General features: G+C 41.4%; 1 protein-coding gene across 1 annotated transcript in view; it reads right to left on the bottom strand.

Moving 5' to 3' along the window:
- Window positions 1-9,181: 9,181 nt before the first annotated feature.
- dcbld1 (discoidin, CUB and LCCL domain containing 1) overlaps window positions 9,182-22,116 on the bottom strand; it is a 37,567-nt gene continuing 24,632 nt past the window's right edge. The window contains exons 8-16 of the mRNA XM_079525541.1: window positions 19,167-19,409; window positions 13,670-13,782; window positions 13,017-13,164; window positions 12,819-12,914; window positions 12,166-12,267; window positions 11,945-12,029; window positions 11,789-11,835; window positions 11,567-11,686; window positions 9,182-11,038 (exon numbers count right to left, since the gene is read on the bottom strand). Coding sequence (XP_079381667.1) covers window positions 10,452-11,038; window positions 11,567-11,686; window positions 11,789-11,835; window positions 11,945-12,029; window positions 12,166-12,267; window positions 12,819-12,914; window positions 13,017-13,164; window positions 13,670-13,782; window positions 19,167-19,409 — 1,541 coding nt within the window. The 3' untranslated portion in view covers window positions 9,182-10,451. The remainder of the gene's footprint in view (window positions 11,039-11,566; window positions 11,687-11,788; window positions 11,836-11,944; window positions 12,030-12,165; window positions 12,268-12,818; window positions 12,915-13,016; window positions 13,165-13,669; window positions 13,783-19,166; window positions 19,410-22,116) is intronic.

Below are 22,116 nucleotides of genomic sequence, written 5' to 3' on the forward strand. Positions count from 1 at the left end.
TACTATAGATAAGAGTGTGCTGACCATATAAGGAGTTCCTCCAATGTCCCCAGTTAACACCTGGGCTAAAAAAACCTTTTGTTTTTGGCTAGGTGGCCCAGCCTTCATCCAATCAGGATAGAGAGGGGCCTTCCGTCAATCATGATCGAGTGGGGGCGGGCCTTGGTGTGTGTGCTGTTTGCCTGTCGCATGCCCCCCCACTGTAGTGCGTGCATGTGCACATCTTGTTACCGGGGCGGACCGTTTTTTTTCTCCCAAATCATCCAATCCAATCTTCCAAATCACTGAATGCTCCTTTAATGTAATCAAATAGGACTTTTCTGTTTGAATTTATGGGCTGTCAAGGCCAGAAAGTTTTTTGACACTCAGTAGGCGTTTCCGCATAACTTCCAGGTATTCACACGCATACCCTCTATAGTCAGAGTACCTGTTTGTCTGTCTGCCGTTCTCAAGCTACGTAGACAGATAGCCTACAAACAATCATACGCACACCCACACACATTTTATTGACTTTATAGGACCATTCCATATGCCTCCGTTATAAAAGGGAAAGAGACAAAATGTGTTTAAAGGTTTTTAAACAAACATAAAAAAGGCTAGTGGTTATCTTAGTGATTAATTGCAGGACTTTTTCCATGAATTGGACAATCAAGAAGCTTACATCGTGTCACAATGTGATGCGTTGTGAGCTTGTAGATCGACTAGTTTTGAAAATGTATTATTTGTTAAATTGTTATAATCGGTTCGATTTACTGTAGAAGACCTATTCGCAGGTTCATGTACACATTCCAGTGGCGTGCACAGACATTTAGAGGGGCAGGTGCTCAAGTTAAAAAAGGGCACCTTGTGCAGCGCGTGGAACCGGCCGGTTGCCTTAACCCATTTTGGGCGGGAACCCCTTTTGGTGTTAGCATTATGTTGTGCTTTAGCTATTGAAAAATAGCAGATCTACAAGCTCATAGCGCGCCACCGAGTGGCGCGCTACGAGCTTGTAGGTCTGCTATTTTTGAAAAATCAAAAGGGCACATTGCCAAAAGGGCAGGGGGTGCTCTAGCACCCCCTAGTGTCTATCTGTGCACGCCACTGACACATTCATTAGCATTTTTACATGATTCAAGTCAAATGAGTTACTTTCCCATGCAGCGATGAGCCTTGTCCGACAGCCACATGATTCTGTAGACATTTGACAATGTTTTTTGTTTTCTAAGAGAACACCTTTACAATAGAGTGAGGGTCCTATGACCATGCGGAGAGAAAAGCTGTACAAGTTGAATGAATAACTATGAAACTGTATTGCAGTTGTACCTAAATTAAAGCCTTAGAGAACTTATATCAGAATGGCCACTGCATCTGATGCAGTAAAAAAAAACATTTATTCATGTGTAACTCTGAGAATGTACAACCAAATGGACCTGGACCTTTACTAGTATGTAGTGTTCCATTTACATTGTCAACTACAGAAACAGAAGAATTAGTAGGTCTTTCATTTCATGACTCCTGTTTTTATTTTATTTTAATACTGCTCTGTATTTCCACAATCAATACACATTGGTTTGAGAGGAGAGCACTGATACTGTGATGTTGGAACATGTAGGGAATGTGTATAACTTGTTTTGTGTACAAATTATGTGAGAAACATCTTTACCGGCCATCTAACTGTACTACAACAACCTTTCTTGACTACATGAAAGGAATCATGCTATTTTTACTGCATTTTTGTACAAATATTCATATTAGCCATGTAGCAGTAATTCAACCAAGTCTATGATCGTAATAAAAGGTTGGTTTCTTTTTAAAGCCACATTGTGTGTGTAGGTTGTTTTTACTGCATGTAGGCCTACATGTAGTACTTTGCCTAAAAGCAATTCCCCATCCAAAACAAAGAATACAGGGGACAGGTAGAGTTCTGTATCTAAATTAATTTCCATCAGTAGTCTATAGAGTGCAAGGTCTGCTCACAACTTTCTTTCAATCCGTCTTCATTACGCCTTTATCCAAAGCCTGTTACATTCACCCATTCTCAAGTTTCAACCAATGGCAGGCACCAGCCTGCTCATCAGGAGCCGTTAGGGGTTCAGTGTCTTGCTAAAGGCCAGGGGGAGTCAGGGGGAGACAGGGGGAGTCAGGGGGAGTAAGGGGGCAATGGTGACCATTCAGTGGCCCTGTTAGGGGTTCAGTGTCTTGCTAAAGGCCAGGGGGAGTCAGGGGGAGACAGGGGGAGTCAGGGGGAGTCAGGGGGCAATGGTGACCATTCAGTGCCCCTGAAGGCTTCACTCTACCAGTAGTACCTCCTGAGTCACTGCCATCAGCCCCAACCTGTAGAGTAGACTACTGTCCTAATGAATAAAAACTAAAGTGCATCCTACCAATGTACCCCTCATCCCTCCTCTGCACATGTCCAAACCATCTCAACCTCGCCTCTCTTGCTTTATCGCCAAACCTTCTTCTTTCGTGTGTCATCATCAGATGTCCAGCTCAGTAGCGTACAGCCACGCCCTCATCTCAGGTCCGACATCGAATAGGGGCCTCTGAAGGTGGTTTATACAGGGGGCAGGCGGTGATTATGTGGTCAGCTATGGTGTGTGGAACAGGGAATGTGCAGAGGAGGGATGAGGGGTACATTGGTAGATGTTGTTCTTTTTATTGATTAGGACGGTAGTCTATAAATTAGGGCTGGCCTCTCCTCATGAATGATTTTGTGATGATTTTGTACCATTAGGCCTGTTTTCATCAACTTATTGACAGGGCTCTTTTACACTACTGTTTTAAGCTCTCTATTCTTTCCTTTTCTCACCTACCTCCATCTCTCTCTCTTTCTGTATAGGAGCTCACAACAATTAGTATACCATATTTAGCACATAAAGTTCTAATCAGGGACCACAGCAGAAATTACATCTTGTATTCCTGTAGCCTATCAGAACATTAATATCGTCTATGGTCGTATGGCATATGCATTTTTAGGGGCACTAGCCCCTCCTATGTCCAGCTTTTGGTGTATGTGCACAAATTTTGTCCTACACAAACGTTAAATGCCATTGACAATGAATGGACAATTGTGAGTGTTCGGGTAAACACAAACGTTACGTAACAAACACTGATGATGAAGGTGAGGATGCAAATTCTGATTGACCGGAATGAGATGATGTATCACGATGTACGATAAGATGTATGATCACTTCACACGGGTGTGATTTTTAGTTAATAAACTTCCTTGATTAGAAATAAATTGTTTGTTTTTTGTATATTGCTGGATGATCTATGACCCTGCCTCAGTGAAGAATTTAAAATCCTTCAGAATGTATTAGACTGATCTGTATTAACTGGTGATATATATAATTTAATTAATATTCAGTTCATGATAATTAATCACTAAATTACGCTATTAATCACTACATACCATATATGTGTATAATGTCTGCTACTGACCACCAGGTGGCAGAAAGGTAACATTTACTGTACCCGTTTACAGTGAAACTGGAAAATCTCACCATGTGAACTAGGCCAGACATTCTCAACTTGTGGGACATTGGAAGTGGGCCCCAAATAATTGGCCAAACACCAAGATTTTAATGATAAAAATAAATAAACACTTTTTCTTTAATACCTTGAGAAATTAGTTTTCATTGTAAATAGGAACTTAAAGTATACTATGTTTGTTCTATTGATCCAAGCCGGAACACAATCAATTGAGTATTAAAATAAACATGCTCTTAAAATGCACACACAAACACTTTCAAGGTTGTGTGGGCCCTCGTCCACAAAAGGTTGGAACCGCTGCTCTAGGCACTCCGTTTATGTTTTAATTGAAGGATTTTGGCAGGACAAAGGAATTCAAACCTCTATGCAGTAAATATATGAAATGGAAGTAGTTGGATTCAATGTAAGTCATCAATTATCACTAAAACGAAACAGAATGCAATGCATTTCAGCTCAGTCTGTAATTGATCGTTGATTTGCTACATGCCATGAGTGTAAAGTGATAATTTCTCAAACTTAATTCAGCTAAAGAGGAGCTGTGGTCATAACACAGCACTATTTGAGAATCTAGCTGAAAATGTTATAGCCATAGCCTAATTGTTATAATGTAACAGTCCAAAGTGAGAACGGCAAATACACTTGATATATAAAATAAAAGGAAATTCTGGTTGAACTGCTAGTTGTGATAATCTGAACTGCTCTCTCCCACTCCGAAAAGTACCACTACACGACCACCCTGCCTACCAGTGACATCATAGGTTTCTGAACTGTCCACAGCTCTCCTCTGAGTCACAGACCAAGTAGATGGAGAAATTGTGCCATCATAGGAAAATAAGGTTGAGAATACTGAAGTGCTCCATCAAGTGGTTAAGGGTTTTTATTACTTTTAAAGCAAGGTTGACTTCTTGCTTTATCTCAGATCTTTTAACCCCCAGATATGAACCTATTATGCAGCCTTAGATTATCTGACATGCAGGTACAAACCCGACACCGTCCAGTACACACGCTTCTGGATATGATAAATTACACATTACCCGATCATTAATGAACACACAAGCTCAAAAGAAACAGGGGACAAGGCTTAGCCTGGTAAACCCCTCCCTCTTGAAAACATTTCATTCAGAATGAATGAAATGTTTTCAAAGATACAATAGTTTAATCATTGCAAATATTATTGAATATCTGTGTTATATATTAGTGGTTCTCAAAGGGTCCAAACGGCGGGGCGTCCTAAGGGGGTCCTCAGAAACATGAGGATCAATTTAACCATTTTAACCTTATTTAATTTATACTTTATTTGAAAATAGCCAATGTACAAGCTCACAATGTGGCGCAATGTGATGTCATGACAGTCCTGTGTATATTCCTGCACTATACCTGCATCCAGTGATCTTGGTACATAGAAATTGATCTATTGAAGATTTTCAAATGTACATATTTTTTGTTTTGATTGTATTGCTGTATTGTTGTATTGTGCTTTCTGCTTTGGCAATGTAAACGTATGTTTTCTCATGCCAATAAAGCCCTTTGAATTGAATTGACAGTCATGTTGTGAGCTTGTTCATTGGCTATTTTCAATTTGTAAAGCATTTTACAACTCAAATCTTTTGATGCCCTGCCCTTTATTACAATTCTACAATCCAACTCATTCATGATGGCATGTATGCTAACACACACGTGAGGTCAGGGGAGGAGAGGAAGGGGGAGGTGGAAGTCATGAGAATCAGCTGCTGCCCCCCACTGACACCACACTGTCACATTCCTCAGTGCACAAACTGACTGTGTGTGTGTGTGTGTGTGTGTGTGTGTGTGTGTGCGTGTAAGAGAGTGGGTGCTGCCGCATGTGACTTCCTAATTCTACAAAAGGTATGTGGGAAAGCCTCCACTTGTATCAGATGTATCTCATACAGTTCCCACTATCGCCCCAGACAGATAGACAGACAGAAAACTTCAACTTTATATCCTCCTGAGAACTGAGAAATGTGTGCATACTCAAACGTAGGGTTTCTTGTGGTTTTCTATAGCTCTATATTTGTTTATTTGTGAGTAGAAACTAGGGAGGTATTTATTGGGACCGATGCCCCTCTGGTTATGTCTACCTGGAGTAGTAGGATGGATTCCCCAGTGGAAAGGTGAGCCACCACCATGGTACAACAGAACCAACTCTGATACGGTACCTCTGTGTTGAGGGTTAATTGCCATAACTAAATAGGGAGAAATTACATCTGTTTTGACTCCCGATTCATAAAATCAACACGTAAACGGCACACAAACGAAGACAGAAACGCATAGAAACAAGCCGTCCGTACAGTTGCAATAGTGGTGAGTGTACCGTGGTTGAATACAATCAGATGTCATAAATGGCCTGTCAATGGAGCTTGTTAAAACTAGCATCTAGTTGCTTGTTGCCATGTTGATTGTAACTGGTGTGATTTCTTTTTCTATAAAACCCCACACTGTCACTATTCCTCAAATGGAGGACATTGCCTCTCTTGCTAGAAGAGTACCGTAAGTTACTCTTATTTGCATCACTTTATTTTACTTCATCAGAGCTAGGGATTTTTATATTGAATAAGAACTTTCATTGACTGGGTTCTCATGGAGTGAACGTGGATGGAAGTTAGCTGATGGTCTGCAATGGCTGCAGGGAGAGTGAGGAGAGCCAGTGTTGCCAGATTCTGACAGAAATAAGCGACCAGTTCTATGAAAACAAGCCCAAAAGAAGCAACTAGGCAATTTACATGACACATGATGTAAATTTTCCCTTCATTGTCAATGCGTTTACAAAACAAACATTGAACTAAAGACAAACATTAAACCGGTGTATAGGAGGGGCTGGCACCCCTCAAAAATATATAATTATAATCTTAGGAATCTTAGGACAAATGTGAAATATTTAAAAAAATGTTTTAACAACACAAATCTGGTATGGGGTCCCTGGTACAGAATATGTTTAGATGTTGTAGGGTCCTTGGACAAATCTCACTGTGTGAGAATCACTGGTTTAGGATTAGGAAACAAGCCCAAATAAGCAACTACACTTTAGAAACAAGCCCCAAAAAACAGCAACCACAAATATTTACAAGCAACGTTATAGAAAAACAAGCCCAAGGTCACTTATAATATGCGGACCAGGCAACACTGAGGAGAACCCGTCACACAATGGCAGGTGACTTGACACTAGAGGGTTCCCCAATTAAAAATAAATTAAAAAAAGTGATATTTGAATTAAGTGAAATCACTGAATATACCTTTAAAGGTATATTCAGTGATTTCACTTAATTCAAATATCACTTATTTTTTCTTATTTTTTGGATAATCCTCCCTACTATAAAGTGTGCTGACCATATAAGGAGTTCCTCCCTGTCCCCAGTGAGCCCCTGGGGTAAAAAAAAAACCCTAGTTTCGGTTTGGGCTTTGGGTGGCAAAGCTTTCATCCAATCAGGATGAGAGAGGCCTTCCTCCAATCATGATCGAGTGGGGCGAGCCTTGGTGTGTGTGCTGTTGGTCTGTTGTACTTCCCCCACTGTAGAGCGTGTGCATGTGCACATCTTGTTACCAAGGCAGACTGTTTTTTTCTCCAAATCACCCAAATCACTGAATGCTCCTTTAAGTAAAAACGTATCAATACTGCAATGTGGTTACAAGTAAAAGCCCGGAATTAAAATTTTACTCGACTAAAAGTACAAAAGTATTGGTATCAAAATGTACTTAAAATACCAAAAATAGAAAGTAGGCCTACTATTATGCAGAATGTCCCATTTCACAAGTTTTCAAATGTATATTCAAAACCTTTTGAAAATAGCTAATCTACAAGCATCACAATGCATCACATTGCAACGCATTGTGAGCTTGTAGATCGGATATTTTCAAATGGCCGAAATGCATATAGGGCTAAAGTGGTTAAAATACGTTTTGTAATAATAATTACAATTGTAACATAAGTTAAAAGTACTGAAAATGGGAAACCTTCCAGTAAAAAGTAAAAAGAACTTGTCTAGTCACCTGGGACTAGTGAGCACCTTGCCAACAACACCCAAAACCAAACATGTTGTAGGCTTGTAGATCAGCTATCTTTGGTGAGCAACACTGTCGTATGACAAATTCTAAATCAGGTGTAAGTGACTGCAGAGGGAGGCAGTTTTGGAATGTGGCCCACATATGACTGGAATGTTGAGGTCAGAGACTTCCACCTTTCATAACTGCTGAGATGCATTTTCAAACACGCACACGCACACACACACACAGGTGGTCAGCTGCTGCTGGCAGTAGCTTTTATTCAAGGCTCAGTTTAGACACAACAGCAGTGCACGCACGCACGCGCACACACTCAGACGCGCATGACTCGACACTGCATGGTAGCCACTAGAATCACAGCAGAATCTGCAGACAATAATGATTGAATTCACGGAGGTATGTGAAGCAGTTGCATTCAAACAATTGAAAACACAATCAAACCTCTAACATCACATAATTATATGACTCATAATATACACCACTTAACCCCCCCCCCCTAAACTAAAAACAAACAAATCTCCCAAAGAACATTTCACAGAAACAAAATCCAGTCTTCCTGTCCTGAGTATAAAGCAGCAATGCCTCACTAAACCCTGATTTACACTTCATTGTACAATGGTGTCTGCAATGCGTTGTGAGCTTGTAAATCTTCTATTTTCTCATGAGCGACACCACTGTATGATGGAGTACAAATTAAGCATACGGTTGGACTCATGGCAAGATATGGAAAGATATCCTGAGTTAATTTGCCACACCGTCAAGAGCAGAGGTTATTTTGTGTGGTGGGATCGTGGTTTTGCATGGATCTCTTCCCTGTATCATTTTTGGTACCGGCTGTACAAAAGTAGTTATTTTGACAGTAATGCCATTGTTCAGTAAAACTGTTTGGTTTTAAGTTAGTCACAACATCAGAGTTTATCGTGTGTGCAGAAGCGTTACAGACAAGGTTGTGATCAAGTGCGAAAAAAGAAAAGAAAAAGAAAAAGAAAATTGGGAGAGGATTTTATCTGTGCTTTGTAAAAATGGCCATCCCAATAATCAAGCTTATCCTAATTACGACCATACTCTGATTAAGATATTCAGACAAAGTGTTTACATGACTATGGATACTCCTTATCAGGTTAAGCTGAAGCTATTAGTGTTTTTAGAAATGTATTGAATGTCTTGTCTAGGAAACCCAGCAGGTGTTTAGGGGACACATCTCTCCACAGACCAATGCAAACATATCAAACTACTGTATGTACAGTAGTGGTTTCAAACCTTTTCATTTCAATAACCTCCATCACTCTGAGAGTGTAGAAATGGAACCAAATTAACAATGAAGTAAACCGATATTTTTGAGTGTATGTAGAATTAAACAAAATAAACTATTTTTTCTCTTCGCTCATAAATAACAACCACATCAAGTGGAGTTTTTTTTTCCTGTTAATAAGTTCAGATCAGTTTAAACTGGAGTGTATCTTTGTAGTAGTCATTGTGTTTTGTAGTGAATCATTTGAACAAATTCAATTTCTTCCTGCAAAAGGCTCTTACAGTATATGCAACTTCCATGCAAACAACTGGAAAATAATGGTTATCACTGGTTCCTATGTTCTGAACTGACTGAATTAATAGTGATGTCACTCCAGCTCAGAGAGAAAGAAAAAGAAGAGAAAATGAAAGCTTGGGCATGAAAGCCACCTGCAGCCGTAGAGGACAAAGCCTTTATTGTGACTGTTTGGACACCAAGTCCTTTCACTGTGACCCCTATTCACATTCGCACGCACGCACGCACGCACGCACGCACGCACGCACGCACGCACGCATGCACGCACGCACACGTGTGTCCTGAACTGGCTTCACTGGGTAACTAATAATACAGTCTGCTAGAAAACACAAAACGCCAACTTCAACACAACAGCAGTTCTCTACATTTGACAAGTGATCTTCCCTGATGTTTGAAAGAACTCCCTCTCCATCAGGGCAATAACAGAAACAACGGGGGCACCATTTTCTTTCATTTAGACATGTTATGTACATGTATTTTCCAAGTTTACGCTTAGCCTGGCCCTGGGTTTGGGGGTGGATGATTAATGCAATGTAAAGGGAGAGTCACAGTATTGTACACAGCGTGGCCACTTACCATTCAGCCATGCTCACAGTGTGGCTAAAGACTGAGGTGACTGAGTTACGAGCCATCCCTCAAACAAAAAGAAGGAATTTAAAATTCAGTATAGAATTCAGTTAAAATCTGCATACAATTCCAGGGGCACAGACCAAGACTTGAATCCAAACGTCATCCAGACAATGCAATATACATCTAAAGATACCCTTTATCTATAAATAATTTACTAGTAGCTACATCATCGGAGACACATTGAATTGTCGGTAAACTGGATGAAGGGTGGCTGACTCTTCTGGCTCGAAAAAGTTAAATAAAAATGTTTTTTGTTTGCAATGATATTAACATATACTGCAGCAACATTAGACTGGTCCATTTCGAGAACTTCAGACCAGTCTAAATCAGTCTTAAACTAAGTTTATGAGGTTGGACCCAAATCTGAGTTGAAGGCACTAGCTACTACTGAACACAGTTATCAAAATGTACAAAAAAGGTCTCCACAAGTGATCCCAAAAGAATAAATAATTATTATTTTTGGAACTAAATTAGCCTTTGCAACTCATTTGTAGTTCCTCTGAGATGTAGGCATTCTTTGAAACAAAGCACCAAAAAAAGGCCAATGTCTCAATCACAGTTGGGTTTGGTCCTCCACCATGTCTTGATGACTCAAACATCCACATAGCAGTACTCCACTGGTGAGTCAAGATTGTCTCAACTGGATGATTACATCCCAGATGTCAATGACCACTTTTTCCTGAGCGAAAGAACATTCTGTCATTCTGTTAAATCCTCATGCTGAGAATGATGTGCATTGTATCTCAGATTTTGGTTCAGAATTTCCAAGATAAGTCCGCAGTCAGGTTCCTCCATAGCCCCCCTCCGGATCTGGCCTGTGTAGCCCCACGGCGGGGGCAGACACTGGGCTTTTCCTGACACAATCCCTGGGCGTGGAATAACTCTCCATGACCAACGGTTTGGCCTGGGGCTGTTGGTAGTCTGCATGCCTGGGGTCAAGCCTCTCACCCTGGTTGTGGTTTTGAGACACCTTGGGACAGTCATACAGCCCAGCCGAGTTCTGTCCCGAGCGCTCCGTCTTCTTCACCTGGGGCGTCTGGTAACCTCTGGAACCTCCCAACCCAGGCTTCCTGTATGCTCCCTCCGAGGCTCGGAACGAGGGGCTTTTGCTGATCACCGTCCCTGGCACGTTGTAGCTTCCTGCATCGGGCAGAAAGTTGTCCTTGCGGAAGGCGTGGCGCTCTATGATGGGCGTGGCGTACTCTGGTTCCTGGTTGGTCAGAGGCAGGGCGTACTGGTTGGCCGTCTGGAGGTAGTCGTAGTGTGTCGCTGGGTCGGTGCCGTCATTTGCGTCCGTATCCATGGGACGGAATGTAGAACCTTTCCGGGACATGGTTCCCATGCCTATCATCAGAGGCTGCTGATACTCTGGAACAAGGTTATAATAGTTTTGACATTTTTCTTTCTAATTCAGTTAGTTTTAATTAGATTTTTAGAGTAGATTTGCTAGTTATTAGTTTATATTAGTTTTAGTTGAGTTTTTATTAGTTTTATTCATACTTTGTGTTGTTTGTCAGACTCAACAAGGTGTATTGTGCAATAAAAACTCAACAAAAGATACAATTTAAAAAATATATATTCAGTTAAGTGAAGGGCATTTTGTCAATAATTTCAGTTTGTTAGTTATAATTTTTTTATTTAGTTCAGATAATGTTTTTATTTATATTATTATCTTTTTTTTGTGTTAGTTTTCATTAACTATACCGGTAATTTAGTTGAGTGAGTAATCTCCATATGGTGTGTATGGACAATTAAATCCTGATATATACTTAGTTGCAGTCCAGTGTCGCACAACAAAAACTATCGGTCTCCATGTTCATAATAACACATTGTCACCTGCTATTTATTTGTGGTGTGTACCATGAAGTGTGCATGCATGTGTTTACTGGTCCTAACCTGCCATGCTGCTGGTGACCATGTCCAGTTTGTGTATGGGTTCTTTGTCAGAGCTGTAGCTGATGGTGAACTCTGTTGACTGGTGCCTGGCAAATGGTTGCTTGATCTGTTTCCAGCAACCTGGATCAAAACAGAATACACAAGAAACAGTGTTATCCTAACAGGAACAAAATGCCCCAAAAACAACTTAAAAAGTAGTTAAAGTAAACATCTCTCTCCAACCTGTTTTCTCCTCAGAAGAACCATAAGAATGATCCTTGTTCTGTTTCCTAAGGCAGAGAAATTAAATAAAAAACACAAGAGAAAATAAATCAGATCAGAGGGTTGTGTGTACATACTAGTGTCTGTGTATGTGTGTGTGTGTACGACTGTACGTACTTGTGCAGCATTTTAAAGAGGCAGATTCCAGTCAATAGCAGCACCACCGACAGCAACGTGGGAACGATGATGATGGCTAGTTTCACTGTAACAAACACAAGAGATGCTTGCTATTGCACACACACACTTATGCCAAACACGCACACGCACACGCACACACACACACACACACACACACACACACACACACACACACACACACACACACACACACACAGTACCTATGTCTACTTGGAGGGGCACTGGTTGAGTGTCCTGGCCAGGTACCAGAGGCTTGGGTTTGGTTGGCTGAGTTCCTAACGTCTGGTGAGATGACATGTTGACTGATGACAGAGGACAGAGGGTAGGGTGGAGGGTGAGATGGAGTTCAACAACGTTTACACACCCCTGCGCCATTTATACTCCCACAAAAAATACATAAATAAAATAAAAACGCTAAACGCAGCAAGCCTTGAAAAGGTAAGATATAAGGAAAAAGGCTGGCAAGGGGAGAACAGGGGGTGGCGAGGGCTGGCAGTCTTATTAACACTTACAGAAGTAAAGTAAAAGTGCAAGCAAACTCATTTACTTTACAAAAACAAAGAAAGCTGCTTTCCATAGCAAGCACCAAAATGTCTACTTTTGATTTGGAAGGCGAGAATTTCATGCAATACCTCTTGTCAACCAGTAATGGTCCTACCCGTCCACACCATTAATGTCTCAATAGAAAAGCAGGCAGACTATGTCCAAACACCACTGTTGTTAGTTATAGTTTGTTAACATACTATATTTCAAACACGCTGTTGCACAATTTGGATCGCTGACATCATTTTAAAACGTGTACTGTACTGTATGTAATTGCACAGGTCAGAAATAGACACACACACACACCTACCTATGTCTACATGTAAGGGCCCAGGTTGAGTGTCAGCTAACGTAGGCTTAGCTTTGGTTGGCTGCGTCTCTACCATCATCTGAGTTGACACGTTGGCTGATGGGAAAAGATCGAACAAAGTTGAGGAATCAAAACAATGCACAAGTGTATCAAAAATCTAATTACATTGACCGTGAGCAAGACTATATGTTGTGTTACCTCTGACATTGGTACAACCAAGTACCTCCACCCTCATGGCAATGTGCTGGTCCCAGGAGAGAGGGATGAGGCGGAGATATCGCGCCACAATAGACGGATGGAAGTTGTTCCTTGTTTGGTGGAGACTGTCCTGGTTTCCTTCAAAATCCTTAAGTTGGTAAGAGAGAGTAAGAGTAAGAGAGGGAGAGAGAAAGAACGTGAGAGACATAGAAAGCTTGATGATATGGGGACTTTCCCGTGGTCCGACATGCATTAAGGTTGGCGAACATGCGCTGCTCCCGTGCTTGCGGTTATGTTTAGGTTAGGGTTAGAGATAGGGTTAGTAAGTTTAGTAATGGTCGTACTATGCGTACTAATGCTGCTATTTACTATAATTTTGAACGTTACTATGGCTAACTAAAACGTTGACTTTAAAAAATATATACAATAGTTAATCAACTAATTTAATTAATGCTTTGAAATTGAAATGGTAACTATCTGCATTAACACCTGATTGTGGTGACATGTGTAACTGAGAAAGCTGCATTTAATGATAGTACGGCGCTTTTGTAATTGGTATTGACACACAGTACATGTTGTCCCTGCAGCACTTTTAAAATTGGCCTGGCAAACAACACACATTATAACATTGCAGTATTGAGCAGTGAGCTCACCGTAATGTTATTTTGAGCCCAAACTCTCCAGCGACTCCTCTCTTTCAACTCAATCCTGTAAGTTTTGACGTAATAATGTGTCTTCATCCATGAGGAACCCATGGTGATGATACCTGAGAAGAAGTTAAATACAAGATGCTCAGCCAGACTGATACAGTATATGGGATAAAGATTCATATAAATATACAAATACAGTGACAAATACCGCACAGGAATGAGGACCAAATACATTTTTATTTATTATTATTATTATTACTATTATTAACACTTAGCCCGCTATTAGGATCTAATTCACGCATTTTTCCCAGTTGAGCTCTTATTTTGAAAAGCCACATTTCCAGACTTCCGGAAGTGAACATAAACTAGTAAATGAAACGGGTCCCGTTCAACTGTTGTTTACAAGATGGATCTATACCGGGGCACTAGAGGGCTCCACATTGTCGGCTCTGTGCCATCAAAGAAATGTTGTTTTGACCACAAATGCCATCTGGGACACGGAATAGGAGATACAGGTGATTGAAAGAAACAGATAGAATGGATTATTATGGTGCCGACGATCTAAGATGGGCGACCCAGTGTTGTGACAACAGCTGCTAACCGATGCTAACGTAAGTAGCATTATGGCTTGATCGATCTTAAGCGCTATAAAAGCGCAATTGCCATTGATCTATGGCAAGGGTGTTAAGCGTAGCATTAAATAATAGGCTTTAATTGACCTAGATCTACGGCAATGGCGGTATAAGTGTTAATGTGTTCCCAAAAATCCCAAGCCACACCTGGTCTCATCGCACATCTCTTGGGAACCACTGGTCTACAGTAGTTTAATTTGAACGTAGAGATTTGTGTTGAACTTGCTCTGTAATGATGAGAGTACAACCAGCACCACACATCCGGGCTACATGCTCTCAGTCATAGACATATAAAGGTAGACGCCCCTTTCGGCTCTGGAGCGTATGTGCTCAAGGGAGGGCAAAAAATTCCCGAGATTCCTTGCGAAGCCCCGAGGAAGCATGAGTGTGTGTCACAGAGCGCATGTTCGGGTCTGTTAAGTCCCGGGAAAGATGCGCTGTGATTGGCCAGTAGTCACTTGAGTGGCAGCATGACGTAGTGTTCCGTCCACTCTTCCGGCGTACCAGTGTAAATTCTTCCGCCCTCGCGTCAACACACATGGCTCCAACGAACTGCAGGCATTTTTTTTAATATCTATGCTCTCAGTCACACAAGCCGGCAACCAATCACATCGATATGCTTGATTGAAAAGTTCAATTCAACTACATTTTATAATTGTACTAAATCACAAGTTATCTCAACACACTTTACATTCGTTGCTGTCGGGAGGAAACCACCCAACTCCATTCTTGATTTTTTTTTACTATACATTTTTATCCCACGATTTTGCAACCCATTTTTTCACCCAGTGTCAATTATCTAATGTAATCCTGGGCACTACACTTCCTCTGCCAACCTGGGGAGGGCTGCGGACTGATCTCATGCTTCCTTCTATGCATGATGAGTCCAAGCCGCTTCTTTTCACCTGATAGGAGGGAGTTTCCCCGGCTGGACGTAGCGCGTTGAAGGAACACGTTATTCCGACCAGTTCCTTTCCCCTCCATCAGGCTGGCCAGGGGGAGGTAGTTTAGAGACCAGGATTACTGCATGTTTTCTGTGAGGTACTACCTACCCTAGGGGACACGGGGAGAACATGCAAACTCCACACAGAAAGGCCCTTTCACCAACCTCTGATATGGGCACTGATGACGTGGAGGCGAGACCACGCCCACAGCGGGAATCGAACACAGGACCTTCTAGCTGTGAGGCGACAGCACTACCAACTGTGCCACCGTGCCCCCTCCCAACTCCATTCTTGAGGTTTTTAATTGTTTTGCAAAAATCTGTGCTATTGAACACCCTTTACATGTGTGTTGGTTAAAAAAAATAACAAATGAAAGTAGTAAAAAGCGCTTCGGACAAAACCTCTTAACTCCATTGGACCATCAAACTGTCTGCTAAAGCAGCTAACTCCACCACTTATCCCCCTCTCATGCAAGTAATTGACAATATATAAAGTCACAATACCAACTTTGATGAGGCAGTATTGCTTTGTTTCAAAAAATGTTTTTCTTCATTTCCTGAAAAATGAACATTTTGGAGTTAGGTGGTTTCTTCTCAACAGCAGAGATATAGAGCAGAGACCCAACATCGTCCCACCTTGAGAAAGCTTTTTTTGCGATGGTGGCAACGAAAAACGTTAGTAATAGCACAGGGAACTAAAAGCAGCAGGTAGAGTTTGAATTGACTTTGTCCTCTGGTTAAGATGAAGCACACTCTACACTACAGGAATGTTGAGAGCTGGGTGAAGGGAGTCATAAAGTCAGCAAAAAGCAGACTAATCACCATGGAGACAGACTGTCAAAGCGGTAACGTGTCATCATGTCACATTATATGGAATTATGAGTAGACGATTTACACCAGTCATTATGTCAAATTCTGGTCATGTTTGAAAATGAATTTCGACCTCAAAGCACCAAAACCGTGTCTGGGATTACTTGCAGTAGCACTGTGTGCATGTGTGTCTGTGTGTGTGTGCGTGCGTGCGTGTTCTGCCCTCTTTACCTTAACCCAGGGTCATTCCTAGCCCCAAAGCCTATTATCAGTGATTCCCAAACCTTTTAATTTCAAGGACCCACAGTTTGGTATGCATTAGGGCAGGCCATGGACCTCCATAACTCTCAGAGTTAAAGACCCAGCATACCCATAAGGGTCCATTTGTTTCTTAACTATCAATCATATAACTGGGGACCCCCCTGGAACTCTTGAGAACCTCTGCCTTAAACAATTTAATTCTTATGGAAATTTGTAATTGTGATTTCCTTTAGAACCTAATTATTGAATTTATCTGCATGTAAAATTAGTGCATTAAGGATGTTCAAAGAAGAGCATTTAAACAATATTATGATTATAAGGTATTCAGTCTTGAGAAGTTCCATAAATCTACTGTACTGTATATGGCATTGTATAAAAACATCTTGTGTCATGTAGCTTGTATAAAACTTTTAAAATCTATTGCAAGGGCCCAGATGGTTAGCTCAACCGTCTGGGCACCTAGGCTGCTGAGGGTTCGACTCCCGGTCCCGACGGCCTTTGCCGTGTGTCTCTCCCCCCCCCCCCCATCTCTCTCCCCATTTCCTGTCAGACTACTTTCATCCTATCAATAAGGGCAGAAAAAGCCAAAAAAAAAAGGATTCATGCAGACCAGCCTCTCGGCGCTAAAGACGAGAGGCTGGTCTGCATTCATGCGAGCCTTGGAAGTCGAGAGTAACATAGCTCTAAATGCAACGCATTAGAGCTATGGACCAGAGCTAGGATTGATGTAATAACAATAAATGAATATTGTCACTTGTAGGACATGGACTCAGCCAACCAATTGCCGTCCAGAATTGATTGATTTACTTTTTTTTTTTAAATAATTGACAGAAACATACTGCATGTAGCCATGTACAAATATTCAATTGTTCACAGGATAACACAAAATGCATGAGGGCTTATTTCCATAGTGGTCCTATAAAATAAAGGCCCATTTTATAATCCCCTTCTGTCACACAAGGCTGAGCAGGGCTGACTTCAGTCACAACAACGCACATTCCACTCAAAGTGATGTTCCTCTGTGACTGTGAACTTCCCCGACTGAAGGACAAAACCCGTCATTGTCCATTACATGTTCCTGTGTAGACAATCAATTAAAGCAACCGAGGATGCGGTGACCATGTGCACGCGCACACACACACACGCACACGCACAAAACATATAAACTATCATTCTGGATTCAGGCTTATATTTAGAAAGTTCTTTGTGAGGGCCCTCTCTTGTTTGACCAGAACGCAACACAGAGAAGCATTCTGTCGATTTTAAGCTGTGCTGATAGTGCTGCCTACTGTATGTAGAGGGTGTATGTGTGTGTGTGTGTGTGTGTGTGTAAGGAATGCATCTTTACAAGTATAATTACCCCCGCTCTGTTCAACTTTCACATGCGCTCTGCTGCAATTTTACCCCTTACTTTGTCTGTAACCCTCTCGCCATTCTTTGGTATGATTTAAACTTCAATGCGCATCGCGTGTACATAAAGTATAAATCAGGCTTTCCTCTGTCTTCAATCATAATCGAACTCAGGTTTATCCCTTTCTGGGACAGAGTCTGCTGTAATGTCCGTTCCACTTTTTATTTTGCTTTATTAAACAGGTACAGTAACTACACAGTAAAACTAGGTTAAATTGTACTCTCAGAGTCAAATTAACATCCACAGTATTTATTTTTGCACCTGTGTATGACATGTAGCATAGAAACAATGTTTGATTTGGCCAAAGTAGTAAACTGAACTGTTTGTGTGACCCAACTGACTCTCAGGCCAGGACTCGACAGGAATGGTCAGTAATCCACTCAAGGCATTCTTTAGTAACTTAAAGGACCACTTCACCACTTTTCAACATCTCTTCATATAATTGGTCCTCACTAATGTTCATGATAAAACACCACCATTTTTTCCTACTCAGTCTGTGCCTCATAGGAGGGCTTTGGGCAGTTCGGACACCCGTCCACCAGTGACATCATCATTAGGCAGATTTTTTTTTAAACAAGATTTGTTTTAAAATATATTTATATTTTTATTATCGTGAGAACGATGGCTTCAACTTTTGCATTGCAACTTTTCAGGAAAAGAAAGCCTGCCGTTTCTATTAGCTTGGATTCACCATCGATGATGTCACTGGTGGACAGGTTTCTGAACTGCCCACAGCCCTCCTATGAGACACAGACTGAGTAGGAAAAAAATGTGGTATTTTATCATGAACATTAGTTAGGACCAATTATAGGAAGAGAAGTTGAAAAGTGGTGAAGTGGTCCTTTAAAGGGGGAGAAAAGACAGAAAGAAAGAGAGAGAGACTGGGCTGGGGGTGTATTGAAATGCTTAAACTATGACCACCTGCTTATAATTACTGCTGGAGAAGAGAAAGCTAAACGTGAGTCTTTCCTCTGGCGCCAGAATGCTTCGTAAAGAAACCCTTGTTAGTGGGTGAACTGGAACAGGAAAATGGTGGGGACACGTGCCAATTCAACGCCGCCACGAACTCAACTCGGCAAAAACATCTGGTACGAAGCGTGCTAGTTCACAGTAGCATCTCGCAAGCCTACATGTGCTCTTAGCATTCTCACCAACACTCTCCTTTCCTGCCCATGAGCAAGTACAAAGATGAGCACAGTATAGTAAGGTTTGAGTATGGCAAAATCTTGAATTACCAAAGTGTAAAACCTTACCCATTTTTTTTCAACCTGGTGTCTAACAAAAAAAAATGTAATCGGAAAATAGCAGATATACTGTACATATTCACAATACCACTGCGTCTCGACATGTTGTGAGCTTGTAGATTGGCTATGTATGTGGAACGCCGTACTACAAAATATAAAATAGGCTTAGAGGTTTGCAGCAGGGTAGTGTGGTATTTACCAGTGACTCTCTTCTTCTCGCCGAGGTCCAGCTGAAGCCAAGGCAGCGCATCGTTTTGCTTTGCCTCCCAGAGCACAGCTGCTGACGCTCCCCTCTCAGCCTCACCGACCGAAGCAGCCATCCTGTCTGCCGTGTGCGTCTGGGACCTGCTGCTGGAGGTGTTGTTGGCCGGCCAGATGGAGAGCTGCTGCCAGGTGCTGCCATTGATGGCTACAGGCCTCAAAGCGGACTCCTTCTTACACTCTGGATGAATGGAGACGGGATAGACATTTTGTTGAAGTTTCTTTCTCTGACAATCTTTTGCCATTCTGTCTTTATTTTGTCGCTGCCGGGCACAAACCTTGTATCTCCCTATTTTTAATTGTATTATTTTACATAAACGAATGCCCTATTTTATACTTCATACTGTACATCATACAGGTATGACAGTGTCATTCATGCAACATTAGCGAAAAATCTAATCTAACCCTTTTCACCTGTTGTGGGCCTGCAGATCTGCTGTTTTATATAATGTTCGAGGGGCGCTAGCCCCTCCTATACACAGGTTAAATGTTTGTCTTTAGTTCAATGTTTGTTTTGTAAACGCATTGACAATGAAGGGAAGATTTACGTCATAATGTGTCATTTACGTCATATTGTCTCTTTATTGTTAATGGCTTTTAATGTTTGTGTTGGCACCGTTTGTTTTACATCACCATTACATCACCTAATCAACATGAGTTAGACTTTAATATATTAGCGCCCCTCACTTCACACGGGTGTGATTTTTTTAATACATCTTACTGTGGACATTTATTAGAGATGACTTCCGCACACCCGGTTTAGATTTCAGCAGGTGCGTAGGTCCTATAGCAGAGCAGCAACTATATGGAAAAGGAGGGCCACGTGCTGGTTGAAGAGAATTGTTTATTTAAGAGTCATAGCAACGTTTCGGCCTTTCGGCCTTCTTCAGGCATGGGACATTTAAAAAATATGTTTGAAATGTTTTTTCCATTTCCTGAAAATGTACGGCTTTGGGTATACAGTACAAGGTTTACACAGACAGCGACTTTGTTACAAGAGAAAACATAGTACCATCAAGTGCTTCTTTGTTTTGTTTTCTGGTCATCACACAACCTCTCAATGGCAAAGACTAAAGCCATTGTCTTTCTAAAGGCCGTCCTTCACGTTTGTATTTGATGAACATAACATAGTAAGGTGTGGGAGTCAGGCAGTGGCCAATTACAGCAAGCGTTGACTCAACAATACGCAGGAAGTGGGGTGAAGCCTTAAAACATTCAAGCGCCTGTCAGCAGCTGCAGCGCCAACCAGGCAGTCTGTTTCCACATAGGCCCCCATATTTTTGGAACAGTTTCCTTTCAATGAATGTTCAGGGTTGTTAGCTTGTGGGGTTCAGTGTATTTGTTGCATCCTTTTATTTACCTCGCCCAGTTGCAGGCATTGTGCTTTGCAGTGCTTTCTCTTACTTGTGTACTATTATGTCTATTCTGTTCTGAGAGGAGTCTCTTTCACATTGGAATAAACAGAATGCAGTAATTACAACTGATTCTCACTGGCAGTTTGTTGTTATGCCTGTGTTGTCTTCAATTGCCCGGACAAAATTTCATCTAATCCTTGGTAGAACTGCAAACTGCTGTAGAGGGAATATTCCATCTTGTCATATTTTCATAGATTTTTAGCACTTCAGTCCAAAACAGTATATTCCAAATTCCAATAGCTTGTCTCAAAATAATGTAGGTCAACCTTTCCAATGGTGTTGAGTTTTTTTTTTGAGAACCACTGCACACTAAATGGAACAGAGCCAAAATTAGTATCATCGGTAACACCTGTGAAGGAAGTAGGGAAGCGGCCTGGAAGAAGGAAGAGTTATTCTGTGTGCATATAGGCATATAGGGTGAGGACCTCAAGTGCAACTCTCAAACCAACACATCAACTATGAGATAACATAAATTATCTCATAGTCTTAACAGCCCATCCTCACTGCCAGCAATGCAAGTGATCAAGAGAAAAAAGTAATTAAAAGATGTGTTGTTTTTTTATATACCTATTTCTACATTTGTGTACCACACTTAATGGAACATATCGTTCCACACAAGAAATGGATGTGATTGTGAGGCCTCAGGCAGGCCTCGTACACACACCTCGGACGAACATTCTTGTTCCTTCTGCGTTTCATGGCCGCCTCAATGCTTTTCCAATGGAAGTCACGTGGTTTGACCAAACACTTGTGTTTGATGGGGGGGAGGGGGGCAATCAAACACAAGTGTTTGGTCAAACCACGTGACTTCCATTGGAAAAGCATTGAGGCGGCCATGAAACACGGACGGCACAAAGCATGTTCGTCTGATGTGTGTACAGGGCCTCAGAGTTGGTAGAAGCAGTACTGATGAAATCCTGTCTGGCACACAGATGGTGATGTGTCTCAACATCTCCCATCTCTCACATCCAACATGAAGGGGAAAAGGGAATGCTTCTGAGACGTGTTGTAGAGCACCGTTTCCCACTGGGTCGGGACCATTTTTATGGGTTGCAACTTGCGAGTTGCGAGTAACTTTCCCTTTATTTTTCGTTTTCTTCGTTTCATTTTATTAGTTCAAAAGATTTTTTTTTTCAAATCCCCCAAAACATGTTCAGGAATCAAAAACTAATGTTTTTAATGTTTTCATTAGTTTGGGTGCTGAGGAGACATAACATTTCTCTTTAGGGTCTTGAGCTAAAACTTTTTGAGCGTGAAGGTCATAAAAACACAGTATCTGTGTGTGTGCATGCGTAAAGCAGTGTATACATCTCAACAGGCCAGTGTGTCATAAGGGTTTAGAATTAGGGTTATAATTAAGCTTAGGTAAGGTAAGGGTTCAGGTTAGGCATGTGGTATAATTTAAAGTTTATAGTCTGATTATGGTTAAAATAAAGGGATTAATGTAGCCAAATGGAAGGTCCTCGCAAGAAA

This window comes from Electrona antarctica, assembly GCF_951216825.1.
Source record: "Electrona antarctica genome assembly, chromosome: 17".
In the NCBI taxonomy this organism is placed as follows: domain Eukaryota; kingdom Metazoa; phylum Chordata; class Actinopteri; order Myctophiformes; family Myctophidae; genus Electrona; species Electrona antarctica.